Below are 13,119 nucleotides of genomic sequence, written 5' to 3' on the forward strand. Positions count from 1 at the left end.
ACCTACCCTTTAAGGGGTTGTCATCACTATTGGAGCACCATCTTTATTTTAACAGGTTCAAGGGCATAGCTAGGGGAGGTGGGGGTCCTTTGAGTTAAAAGTATTTTTTGTTTGTCCGCAATATCTAAGCCTTACACTCCTGGTAGTGGAAACAGGCAAAAACAGAGAATGTATATGGCATAGATCATTTCCCATGTGAGATGAGTAGCCATAAAGCCACAGAAACAATCAAACTGAATTTACTGATAGCAGAAATTTATTAAGTTAAAAAACTGTTGTTGTAATTATAATAGAAGTATGCAGTCACATGGAAAACCTTCAGACCAAAAGAGACCAAATACATTCATTTCATTAATTATAAAACATAAATAATGATCTGTAAAATATTTTACAAGTAACTGAAGGCATAACATTTCACTTTGAAGAAATATACTTTTTTGTATTTCTGGCAAATATCAATTTTCACTTTTTTTATATCCCCACCTATGTAGTAAGAGCCTTACTTTGGAGAGGATACAGAAGCAGATAAGAACATTTTTTTCATAGATTTTCACTCTATGAGAATTTGACACAATGGAAATAATCATTACTGCGACAAAGATGATGATGATGATGGAGTTGTTGATGGTTCTCTAAGCAGATTTTTCACATTTAAGTCAATTCAAATTGCTAATTTTTAGTAACTCTTGAGGGATTGAGCAACATATCTGGCTGTCTCACAGATTACTAAAAGTTTAAATACAGTCTCCCTTTTCTAATAGGTTCCTTCAAACCTTTGACCCTAAGAGTGACTAAAATTTAATTTCTCCTTACAATATCACTCCTGAATCACACATTAAGGTCACAAGAATAAAGGAAATGATCACCAACTAAAGAATCCCAAAATTGTTGAACAAATTCTCCTTACCAGCACCTAAGGAATTGTATAGAGAACAGTATGGAGAATATGCAAACTGATTCTAGGATGTGAAGGGTTAAGAAAAGAAAGTCCTCTGCCTCAAAGAGAGGTGAAATCCCTAAGAGAGATTAAGTATCTAAATTAAAAAAGATGATTAAATTACTCCATGCAATCTAGTAAGATCAAAGGAAAAACTTTTTGCGGCTTGTATCCATCTCTTTTCTCTGCAAAACAGAAAGATAACGAAAACTGAGAAGCTCTTAAGTGATAGGAAAAAAATACTATTCTAGTAAATAAATTCTCTTTTTGGGTTGAATGTTGTATCATTTTAGAACAAATCATTTTCATCTTAAGATTGCCTTGATAAAAAAAAAATTCTACTGAAGCCATTCAAAGTAATCACTTTTCAAAAGCCACGTGCCAAAAATTATTGTTGTTGTTACAGTAAGCTTATGTTCCTCCTGAAATTCAATTGTACAAACCTTATGAATCCATTCATATTCTCCAAACTTGGAATCAAAAGTTCCTCGTTGTAAAGAGCGGAGCTTAAGTGTAAATCTGGGGCCCAATTCTTGCAGCCCTGCCTTCTTATGGTTCTTAAAAATATATCTGGAAAAAAAATTAATTGTCTTCAAAAAGATAACAAGATTAACCCTTCAACTTCTGGACCAAATTTGTAATTCTCCTTACTGTCAACCATACAATTCTTATAATGTTAGTTCAGAGAATTAAGTATTGGATCAACTTATTATCCCCAAATTGATCTTTTTCTTTATTCTCATCACTCATCTGGTTAATATTGTATTGATATTGTAAGGAGAAATGTTGTCTTGGTCACTCAAGGGAGTTAAAGGGGTAACCTTTTCACTCTAAAGAGCGATCAATAAGGAATTTCTCCTAACTGTACCAATACATTTTTTTAGCAGAAAGGTAAAGAGAGAAAAGAAAAATATCAGTTAACCCTTTAAACCTCAAGAGTGATTAGCAACTAATTTCTCCCATTAATATCACAGTCAAAACAAACATTGAGGTCATGAGAATAGAAGAAATGATCACCAACTAGAGGAGCTCTTGATTGTTAAACAAATTCTCCTTGTCAGTACCATAGGAAATGTATAGAGAACAGTATGGAGAAAATATATACTGAAGTTAGTGTGTAAAGGGTTAAGGATAATAGTTCGATATACCTAAATACAAATTCTCAGATTGAAAACAATGAGAAAGGCACTGTAGATAAACCTGATAATTTGATCTTAGGAGTGAAAGGGTTCAGTTGCCTTATAAAGTCAGAAGGCATAATCTGTTGGAAAAGACACCAGTTTCAGTAGCATGAGGCAACTACAAATATTTCTACACCCCTCTCTTTCCCCAGGCAGGATAGGAATCTGTCACAAGATTACCTTCCAGCATTATGTCAAGTTTTAGTGACAGTGTGCCAGTACCTATTTTTACCCTTAACCCTTTAACTCCCATAAGTGACCAAGACAGAATTTCTCCTTACAGTGTTAATACAATATCAACCAGAAAAGTGATGAGAACAAAGAAAAATGTTAATTTGGAGATAATACCGTAATTTCCGGTCGTTTACCCGCACGGCCGATTACCCGCATTGGCCGATTATTGCATACGGCGAAAAAAAAAGTCAACAGATTACCCGCACTGGTGGATAACCCGCACGTTATGTTATTCAACTTTTTGGTGGCGAAAACGTGACATTAAGGTGATACATTTCAGTCTTTTAAAAGTTGTCTGATCCAACTTTCGAAAACTTGAAAGCGTCTTTGTCGAGTTTAAAGGTCAAAGAAATTCAGACGCGTGCACAATTCTGTGTCAATATTAGCATGTACGTTATTGATAAGATTATACAGTAAAAACACTAGCGGCCCATGCCCAAATCTCAACGTTTCATACTTGACAGAATGCAAATTTGTGGCCACATTTTATGATTTTGTGCGAGCGATCGTTCAGCGCCATGTTGATTTGTTGAAAAAAAGCTGGGTGAGTATTAAAACTTGAATTATAAAGTACTGTCGGCGATATCTGAAAAAATCGATATCTCCGGTTCTATTGGGCCTAACAAGTCCCTTAAAACGGGAAAATTCTCTTTAGCTCAAGCTAGTGTTAAATGGAAATTTGTTACTGATGCGCCGGATATCTTTGGATAATTTTCGTCACCATCAAGGTTTTGTTTTCATGCGTGCCAATAGCAATTTGTTCGTCGCAATTTGTTCGTGCGTGAAATAAACTCGAGTCGGCATCATGTTTTCGTGCCGCTTTGCGGCACTATTAATACAATAAAATTCACTTGAGAGGTGGAAACGCATGTTGGTGATAATTTTTTTCAATTCAACTACCACTAGATTTTAAAATTGTCACATAACCCGCACCTCCCTATTACCCGCAGTGGCGCGCGTTTAACGCAAAATCAACAGATTACCCGCGGGTAAACGACCGGAAATTACGGTAAGTTGATTCAATACTAAATTCTCTGAACTTACATTATAATAATTGTATGGTTGACAGTAAGGAGAATTACAAATTTGATCTGGGAGTTAAAGGGTTAAGTGCACAGAGGTATTGTGTGAGGGAAGGGACTAGTAAAAGAACACAACACAGTGAGCCAGATAGTGCTCAGACCCTCAGTCCAGTCAAGTTCACTAACCATGTAACCACCATACAATACATATTAAATAATAAATAATATATCAATAAATGCTTTATTTATATAGCACTATTTCTATCACCATCCAATAGTGCTTTACAATGACTGAAATAAACATAGAGTGCTTGAAAATGCCAACTGGTAGGAGGCAGACAAGTTGGCTATTTACACAGCACAGCAGAGGAATTGAACTCAGGTTTACCAAGAACAAATCCTGAGAGGAGCAGGGTGGAGGACTTGAACCTGGGACCACCAGATTACAAGTCCAACACCCTAACCACTCAGCCATGCTGCCTCCTCTAAGGATCAGGGAAGGTTAAGGATGGAGAAAACTCAACTACATAATAAGCTGAATCTCCTTCACAATTTGATTAGTTCTTACTAATGATCTATTGCAGGACAGATGCAAAGATGATGTCATCATTAACAATTTTTGGCTTTTTGAATTTCAAACAAAAACATTCCAAGTTGCTGTGGGTCTGTTGATAAGTAATAGGTCACAGAAGATGTCAAAATGTGGTAAAAGCATTTAATAAGTGACTCACTTGTCTCTGCCTCATAAGCCACTCTTGTTCTTACCACATTTTAACATCATGTGTGATCGATTACTGTAGAGACACATGGCAACATAAATTCTATTTGTTAAATGGATTACGGGTGAAACATGCAATTTCAAAATTCATGGGGCACAAAAATTATAGTATGGCATTGCAAAGGAGAGATGTAAAAACTATGCTGTATTTTCTTAACCAGGTCATTGTAAAGCAGATTTCCACAGCCCTGTAAGGAGGATAAATTTTTTTAAAAGGACTGTAACCCTAAATCCCCTTTATGATGGTTCATCAAACTTGAAGTGATTACCTGTGATGTCTGAAGAAAATGAAGTCTCTCTGGTTATGAAAAGTAACACACTGTCTGCCTTGAAACTGGGGATCATGAGGGAAGAGGGCAGCTAGAAGACGAGCCACAGAATGACCAAGACGTGTGCTAAAGTTATTGAGTATAACCTCTGGTCTGTGGCTTGTCTTACGACCATGGTTCTGAAAGAAAATACATAAACCTTTGTGAAGCACAACAACAAGCTTTATTTCATTTCATGTCAAAATTAAACCTAGTCTTATGCAGCTCCTCTACCTCTGCATAAAGTGGTTACAGTTAATTCTGTACTTGTACCAGGAGGCTCAGCCAGCCTGGCTTATCCCAGTTTCCTTAGCGTAAAGCAACTAGCAGTATCACCACTCCCCCTTGGATAGGATGCTAGTCCATCACAGGGTTCCCCCCTTGCATTTCATCAGGCTTCCCTGACAATTCACCAGTACCCAGTCCCGGGTACATCTGGGTGAAGAGAGGCATGGTGAGAGTGGAGTGATCTGCCCAAGAACACAACACAAGGATTAGCCGGGTCTTGAACCCAGACCTCTCCACCCAGAATCCAACACACTAACTATTACACCACCATGTCCTCCACATAAAGTCATGTATAATTTAATAATATTATGCTTCAGAGAAATGCAGTTGTAATATTTGTAAATTAGTTTATAATTTGATCTCTACCTCTCTAATTGTTTTTTTTTTCTAGATGTCCTGAAAACAACATCAGAAAAACCTTAACTGATTTTCCTTTTCCCTTTTGTTAAACCATTTTCTCAGTAGCAGGAGCAGTAACAATACTCTACAAGGCTTTTTGCAAAAATGGAAAAATGGAATGACTTCCTCATTTAACCTTTTAACCCCTAGGGTTGGATAAGCATCTAGTTCTTCCCAACAGTACCACCCCTGAATCAAACATTAACATTAAGGGAATAAATGAAATGATAGCAAACTCGAAAAAGCGCCTGATAGTATGACAAACTCTCCTTGTCAGTACCATAGGAAATGTATAGAGAACAGTATGGAGAATATGTAAACCGATGTTAGGGTGTAAAGGATTAAACCATCTGAGGGAAGAATATTAGTTTTTGTAACATGCCTCACCTTGATTGTCCTGCCAAGTTTCACGCTGGTCAATTTAAAGTGTGCAGTTGGTCCATCTGGTAAATGACTTATCACTATTCCATCTAAAAACATTTTGTTAGGGGAAAACACAGACAAAACCACTCATGTAGAGATGTTGGAGAGAGCTCCTAAGCAAAGATATTACAGATGAACTTTAAAATTCTTCAAACTAAGACAACCCCAAATTTTTGTTCCTTAAAAAAAATATTAAAAGCGAAAAGGTTTTTACATGAGGTATTCTCTGCTTCAAACCACCTATTTCCAGAAGCAGAAGTACTTTGATATTTATCATTTTCCAGAAAGGGTTTACAAGATATCATTTTAACTTTGAGTGCTTAATACTTTCTCTGACATCTGGAGGTAAAGCAATACAGCAATCTGCAGCTTTAACCCCTAAGAATTGAGATGATCATACTGGCCATAAGTGTAGAAGTCTATGAAGCTGACCCTCCCCTCCCCCTATCCCTTACAGAGTCTAGAGACACCAACCTCCATGTGGACCAGCAAAGGGAGTCTTACTCCCATTTCACACCAAAATTTTAAGAAATACTCATGCATCACATGTATGTCAAACAGTATTGCATGCATCACAAGCTTAAAAGGGAAGACTTCAAATCTTCTTTTCTGAACCTTTCTGAATAAATTTTACAGGTAATACAATAATTTCAGGCTTAAGGCCTTAGCCATCCTCCTCTGTGAAAATGCATTCAACAGATTTCTCCTTCAAACATCATATCTCACACTGATGAAAAAGGATACTTGGCATTTTTTTGTCTTCATTGACAACAACAAGAGCTGTAAATCCTCTTTCTTTAGCTTGAGGAATAATTTTCTTCAAATCTATACCCTTCCGAACACGGACCTCGGAATTTGGGATGATGTGTTGAAGTTCCTTCATAAACTGTACTGTTTTCTAGAGACAGCAGTAAAACAAATTCACTGAATAAATAAGAGACTAAGGTAAACATATTTGTGGAACTTCAATGTTCTAACTCATTCACTATGTGTTGATGTTATCATTAAGCAAGCCCCTGTCTTCATACAATGAAAATTAAACCCCTTAACTCCCAGATCAAATTTGTAATTCTCCTTACTGTCAACCATACAATTCTTGTAATGTTAATTCTGAGAATTTAGTCTTGAATCAACTAATTATCCCCAAATTGATACTTTTCTTTATTCTCGTCACATATCTGGTTGATATTGCATTATTATTGTAAGGAGAAATTCTGTCTTGGTCACTCATGGGAGTTTAGTGGTTAAGAATTTTTTTAATTATGAAGAAAAAATAATTAAATTTAACAAAACAGCTATTTAACTTGTGTTCATTTTGAAAATGAGGGCTTTAGGGAATGTTTAACAGTTTTGTTTTCCACTCTTCCATTATTTAGTTCCTAGAATGTCAAAGATCCATATCACATCAGTTCTCAAAATAATCCTTTCACTTATAAGATCCCAAAGGTTATTTCCCTTGCTAACAATGTTGTACTTCTTTGCTGACTGTTTGTGAAACTTTTCTCAGGGGTAGAGCAGGCTGGAGTGTCAAATAAGCCAGCTGACTCTTCTGAATGCTCATGGCTCAATATTTAACACAGAAGCATGACATTGATGGGAATGAAACTGTTTAGTGCTGCCTACTTTGTATCACAGTCCCCTTACTCAAAACTGTTTTAACAACCCTGAAAAGGTATTAAAATTGTTGGGAGAATGTATCATCTGATTACTCCAAGGAATACAAGGAATCAGCAAAATAACATAACATTTAAAATTCAGTATTCATATTTAAACATACCACTTTTGATCTGTCACTTGATGTGATAAGGACCTTGGGTACTACCTCGCATCTAAAGTATGCCGCAAACTCATCAGTTTCTTCATCATTTAAGACCTGTGTAATTATAAACACTCTCTTAATAATTTGCCCTTGCCATAACTGTAATAATAGCACATACAAATTCACAAATAGCAAATTATTCTGCTCATTACTACAAATTTCTAAATACTGGTGTGTCTAAAACTCAAGTACAGGCTAAGGAATTTGTTACCTACAATTACAATTTAATTTGGCAAGTATCTTACCTCCTCATCCTGTGGCTCTACAATGGTCTCATCAGCAACTCGAGTGTTGTCAATAGTTCTTGGAACTTGCTTTGGTTTAGGCTGTTATGAAACATATCACATTTTGAGTTTGAAACTACCCTTTACATGATGAGCTGAATTATACACACATTTTGAGTGGTTCTTATTTAAGGTCTGTTGGAAGACAGACACATAGATGACATCATCGTTAATGACATCTTGTTTTTTTATCATCCAAAACATGTAGATTCCATGTTGCCGTGGATCTGTATAGTAGTAATAATACATATAATCATAATAATATTAATGTGAGTTTAATAGTGCACATTCCAGGTGGCTCTTCTTCTCCACATGTAATGTGATGCCAGGTCCAGGATTCAAACCCCTGCCATAGCAGGCTGCAGCAGTGGGAGGCAAGCACTCTCACTACTGCATCATACCCTCTCCCTAATCATAGAAGACAACAAATTGTGGTAAAACACTTGCAGTGGCTACATCTTGTGTGCCACTTTTTTGCTCTCCCCATATTTTAATGTCATCTGTCATATTTGTAAGCAGATCAATGGCAACATGGAATCTGTATGTTAATTTGACCATGGCAGGAATGATTCTCAGAGGATCTGAACCATCTTCCTTTACCTTCCTCCTTCCCTTTTCTGATGTTCTTTGTTCTTTATTGGAACCAGGTTAGAACATCTGAGAATCAGCTTAACAGCTGTGCGTCTGTTCATGAATAGGTCACAGGTGATGTCAGTAATGTGGTTAGAACAAAAAAGTGGCACACAAGGTACATCGGGGTGTGCCACTGATGTTCTTACCACTTTTTTTACAACTTCTGTGATCTATTAATGAACAAACCCATGACAACATGGAAAACATTTGTTTTATATGATGAAAGCAACATGTTATTCATGGTGACATAATCTATGCATCTGTCCTCCAATATATCATAAGTAAGAACCTATCAAAATACATGTAGGATACAGCCCATCATATAATATACTTATATTCAACAGTTTTAAACTTGATTTATTGGTCAAGCAGCAAACAAAACACATTTAAACTATGGCAATGAGTTGTAAGGATGATTCTATATTAGGACAATGTCATTCAAAGCACTTGCCATTTACTTGTGCCGTGCCATTCAATCAATCAGTCTAAACATTGCTATTTCAACCACACAGCAGTCATTTTAACCCTTTATATCCTAACATCAGAATACATATTCCTTTTGTACTAAAAAGGAGAATTTGTAAAACGATCAAAGCTTCTTGGGTTGGCGTTCATATCGTTTATTCTCACGATCTTAAAGAATGATTCAGCTGTATTCATGTAAGGAGAAATTAGATACTGATAACTCTTTGGGTTTAAAGGGCTAAGCTTCGTATTTGAAACAAATACATCTTAGTTAACAGCTGTTTCGAAATCAATAACACACCATGTCACTGCATGCATGTTTTGATTCCAACACAATAATAAGCAAATGCTATCACACTTTCACCTTGATTATTAATAAATTAAGCGATCAGAATAATGCAAGTCAAGAAGAAACCTTGTTTACCTTCTCAAAGCATATGGATCCACGTGGATGTTTACATGTTAATTTTTTTTTTCATTGCCTTACCTCTCCTTCTTCCTGTGATTCCTCCTGTTTTCGTTTACGTTTTCTATCCCTTTTTTCTTTTGCTTTCTTGAGCTTTTCTTTCTGGTAGAGAGAACTCCGTCTTTGCTTATTTTTAATTTGAGAAAAGTCAACCTCTTTTCCCTCTCTGGCCGCCATCTTTGTTCAATGTTGGGACTCAGTCTCTTTGGTCCAAATTTCACATTCCTTACATTCTTGCAAGTATTCTTGTTCCCAGAGTCCTCATAAGTGGACACACAGGCGGCCCAAGCTCCAGCTGCGTAGAAGTAAGGTGAGGTATTTTTTTTGAGAATTTGACGTATTATTTTATTCCTTAGGGCGGCCGTAAATATTCCCATACAAACTCTTATAATTACGCCATGACTGTTATTGCGCAAGATGATCATCTCACAGCTGGAGCTTGGGCCGCCTGTGGTGGACATAGACGGTTTCCTTATGGTTACGTGACATGTTAAAACATCCCTTGTGCACGAGCGTAAGCGGTTATGTCGATTACTCTTTCCCCGTGCGCTTATTTAGTTTGATCCGATTATTTATGGTATTTCTCGTTTTTTTCTCCTGTTTAAATATGTGCCGGGTTATGGCAAGGTATGTTGTGGTCAAGGTTGCGAGACACACACACACAAAAAAGGAACTCACACACAAAAAAAGGAACTCAAAGAAAAGCATTCAATCAAGATCTTTATTTGCATTTTTGTTCCTTGAGCTGACAGCTCTCTGAATCTCTGAGTTCCCAAATGAGGCACCTTTCCGGTGACTGGGTGTGAGATTGACAAGCTTCCTGTATCTGAGAACAAGGGGACGTGATAATATCAATTTTCTCTAGTCTTTCCAAGGTTTCGTCCACACCTAGATCGAACGAAATGTTGGCTGTAAAGATTTACTCAGTCGGATTTCTTTTCGTGCTCGCCGCTCGAGGTAGCTTCCAAAGTAAGTTCTTCCGAAATTGAGTAATGTGTAACTTTAGCTGTTAGAACCCAAAACGTATTCTAAAATTGAACAATCCCGTTAATAAGCAGCCTGGCTAATAAGCAATGATAAACGATGTTACCCGTAAACTACATTTAAACTGAGATTTGTTGTATAATCGTGACAGAATCGGAAATCGACTCTCTTCGATACTGATCAGTGAGTGAGTCGTGCCAAATAAGCTGTCAATCATGCAATGTTCCTTTGAAGCTTTTCGAGAGGTTTTGGCTACTGCCGTCGTTCTTTTACTCGAGATGGAACACTTCAGCGTTATTGAAACTTAGAATTGCGAATGGAAGCTTTTACTGAAATGATCAGAGCTCAAAATTGAATGAATGACTGAAAGTGTTGACATGAATGATTGTGCGCGCTGTGCTCGTTTCAGCTCGAGTTTATCTTGGAATAAACGAAGTTGTTAATCATTTAAATTGGGGTGAACTTTTGTTTAAAATACATCATCAAACGGTTCGATTTATGCCAATTTTAATATTAATCTGCCCAATTTTTCTGAGCTCGGAAACATGTTCAACAGAGATGTGATTTCCTTCACTTGACATACGGTATGTAACATTTATTTATAATCTCTTTCGTGCAAAGTTGTTCGTGACTCTGAAGGAAGAGGTACTATATCAGCGACAGAATACTTGCAACTGAAACTGTTACTGATACGTTTGATTTCGGTTTTCTTACACGCAATATTCCTCCTCTAAATCTTAGAACAATCTACTCAGAATTTCAGCACAAAATAATTAATTAGATCTTTAAACTATGCACATAACTCAAGGATGCGTCGGTGGATCTAACGGTTTATTATTCATCACAAGGCTATCACGGTCTGGCGAGTTCATACGTCTTACAGATAATGAAGACGTGAGAGATCGGAAAGCAACTATTTTTGTTAAAAATATTTATCATATTAATATAACCAGCCTCAAAAACCTTCATTTTTCTTTGTTCATGAAAACTTCTCATGACTACCTCCATTTCGTTCGTGTTGTAATGCTCTTTTCTAGCTATGTAGTTGATCAAATCAGATTTTACACAAGTCTACGGAAAATGCAAATTTTATCACTAAGAATTTTAAAAAATGCAGTCAAGCATTTGTTTTCCAATACATGATATTGCGTAGCCTTGTATCACGAACAGGACGATAATATACACTTTTCGATCTCAAAATGGGCCGAGTAGAAAAATATGCTGAAAATAAGCTGCAGCAAATACGAAAGATTTGTAAAGACTGGAATCTAATCAAAACAAGTTGACCTTTATACAAGTTAGTTTTTAAAAAGTCGATGTTTCTCCATAACTCGATTCAAAAATGAAATATATTAGGCTGTAGGCAAAGCACTGTACAGCAAGACCCTTGGGCTATTGTTTACCAAGAAGTAATCACCGCAGACTGAAATTTGACCGGGCCAATATCAGCGCTGGGAAAGGGTTCAGACAAATTGAACTCTCGAGAATCTTCGCCAAAATTAACAAATAGAGAAAGAGAGACAATCGGATCGAAGTCTTAGGCATTACTGGCTGTTTACAGTTTCTCTCCCTCTCTCTCTCTCTCTTTTATTTCTAAAAGTGGGAAATTGAGAACGAAGCTACAACAGTTACGCCGCCAGTTTTCAGGTCTTACATCACTTGATCTATCTTTAGAAGTATTTAACGATCACTGGAAACGACGGAAAACGAAGGGCTTTGAGCCGAGTATAGTTGAGATATTAAGGGATAATGAAACGTAACTAGCGCCAGCATCTCTCCTTTGAGAATTTGCAGGGCATTGCAAGTTCTCTCCTGTAGCTTTCTGCCAGATAATGCATCGCTTCCAATCCATGGTTAACTTAAAAGTCGAAATTCCTTTCTCTTTACTTTTCTATCTCGATACAACTGACGTATCTATTCATCTACTGGCATAAAAACATCACAAAAAAAATTAAATTTGACAGTGGCATCTTGTGATATGGACCAAAATTATCCATTTCGTATGTCAGTAATCTAAGAAAATGACAGATATTTAAATTGGAAATCTGAAATACTTTCTCACCTGAAATAGCTGTAAGTACACATGGAGGGCCGCCATCTTTAAAACCGAGTGAAGTCCTGAGTACTAATACCTTGCAACTCTCAAAAGGGTTGCCTGTGGCCCTGCCGCTTCTAGCATTCGTTTTCTTTGAGACCATTTTTATCATGTGCTGAGAGTGAACCTTATACTTCCTATTGATAATCCCAATAACTTGGTCATATTGAAGTAAAGAATCGAAAGCGTAATTAATTCAAATAGCTGTATTAAGTACAGACAGAGTATTCAATCTTTAAAGCTGTGCAATTCTTGGTACTGATGTTAAAAATTAGGGCTTTGTGACTCATAAGCGGGACTTCTTCCGGCATTTTGTTTCGTATTCCTACATTTTTTTATATATTTCAGACGACACTCATGACTGATGTTAAACCACAGGGTACCCATATATCACGATAAATATCAAAGGAGGTAGTCACGTGATGGCATAAGATGAATACAAATGGGTAGAAAAGAACTCATTGGTTATGTTGGAAACCTTTCGTCGTTTAGGAAGATTTTATATTCTTGGCCTCGTTTCCATGGTAGCGAGTTTCTGACATGCGTGGTTCTCGTCTCCAGAGGTTAATGCGGATGGGCCCAAAATCAGAAACTGTTGGTCTTTGGGTCACAAGTGTTGTGGCAAAGATTCATGCTTTCATCATTAATTTGAACAAGTTTGGTCAAAAACCGCTAAACCTTTCATGTGAACATTTATTTGTGGGTCGTTTACAACTTTCAGCATTACTGCGTAACCTTTTAACCGAAAAGTGTCACCTGCGTCTAATTTCTACTTACAATAACACCTCTGAATCACACCTCAA

General features: G+C 36.8%; 2 protein-coding genes across 3 annotated transcripts in view; one reads left to right on the forward strand and one right to left on the reverse strand.

Annotated features, from left to right (window-relative positions):
* Nucleotides 1–238: 238 nt before the first annotated feature.
* LOC113681165 (ribosome production factor 1) lies at nt 239–9,644 on the reverse strand. Its single transcript, XM_089186932.1, has 8 exons — nt 9,259–9,644; nt 7,635–7,715; nt 7,348–7,443; nt 6,315–6,468; nt 5,535–5,617; nt 4,422–4,600; nt 1,381–1,507; nt 239–1,122 (listed from the first exon to the last, which is right to left on the reverse strand). The coding sequence occupies exons 1-8, from the start codon at nt 9,412–9,414 to the stop codon at nt 1,081–1,083; spliced, it is 918 nt and encodes a 305-aa protein (XP_089043058.1). The 5' UTR covers nt 9,415–9,644; the 3' UTR covers nt 239–1,080.
* Nucleotides 9,645–10,028: 384 nt separating this feature from the next.
* Nucleotides 10,029–13,119, forward strand: part of LOC113681199 (uncharacterized) — a 43,738-nt gene continuing 40,647 nt past the window's right edge. Inside the window, exon 1 of one of the 2 annotated variants that reach the window (XM_089186879.1) lies at nt 10,029–10,206. In XM_089186879.1, coding sequence (XP_089043005.1) covers nt 10,140–10,206 — 67 coding nt within the window. In that variant the 5' untranslated portion in view covers nt 10,029–10,139. The remainder of the gene's footprint in view (nt 10,207–13,119) is intronic. The other variant, XM_089186880.1, reaches the window with a different exon arrangement.

This window comes from Pocillopora damicornis, chromosome 11 (assembly GCF_964200805.1).
Source record: "Pocillopora damicornis chromosome 11, jaPocDami1.2, whole genome shotgun sequence".
NCBI classification, from domain to species: domain Eukaryota; kingdom Metazoa; phylum Cnidaria; class Anthozoa; order Scleractinia; family Pocilloporidae; genus Pocillopora; species Pocillopora damicornis.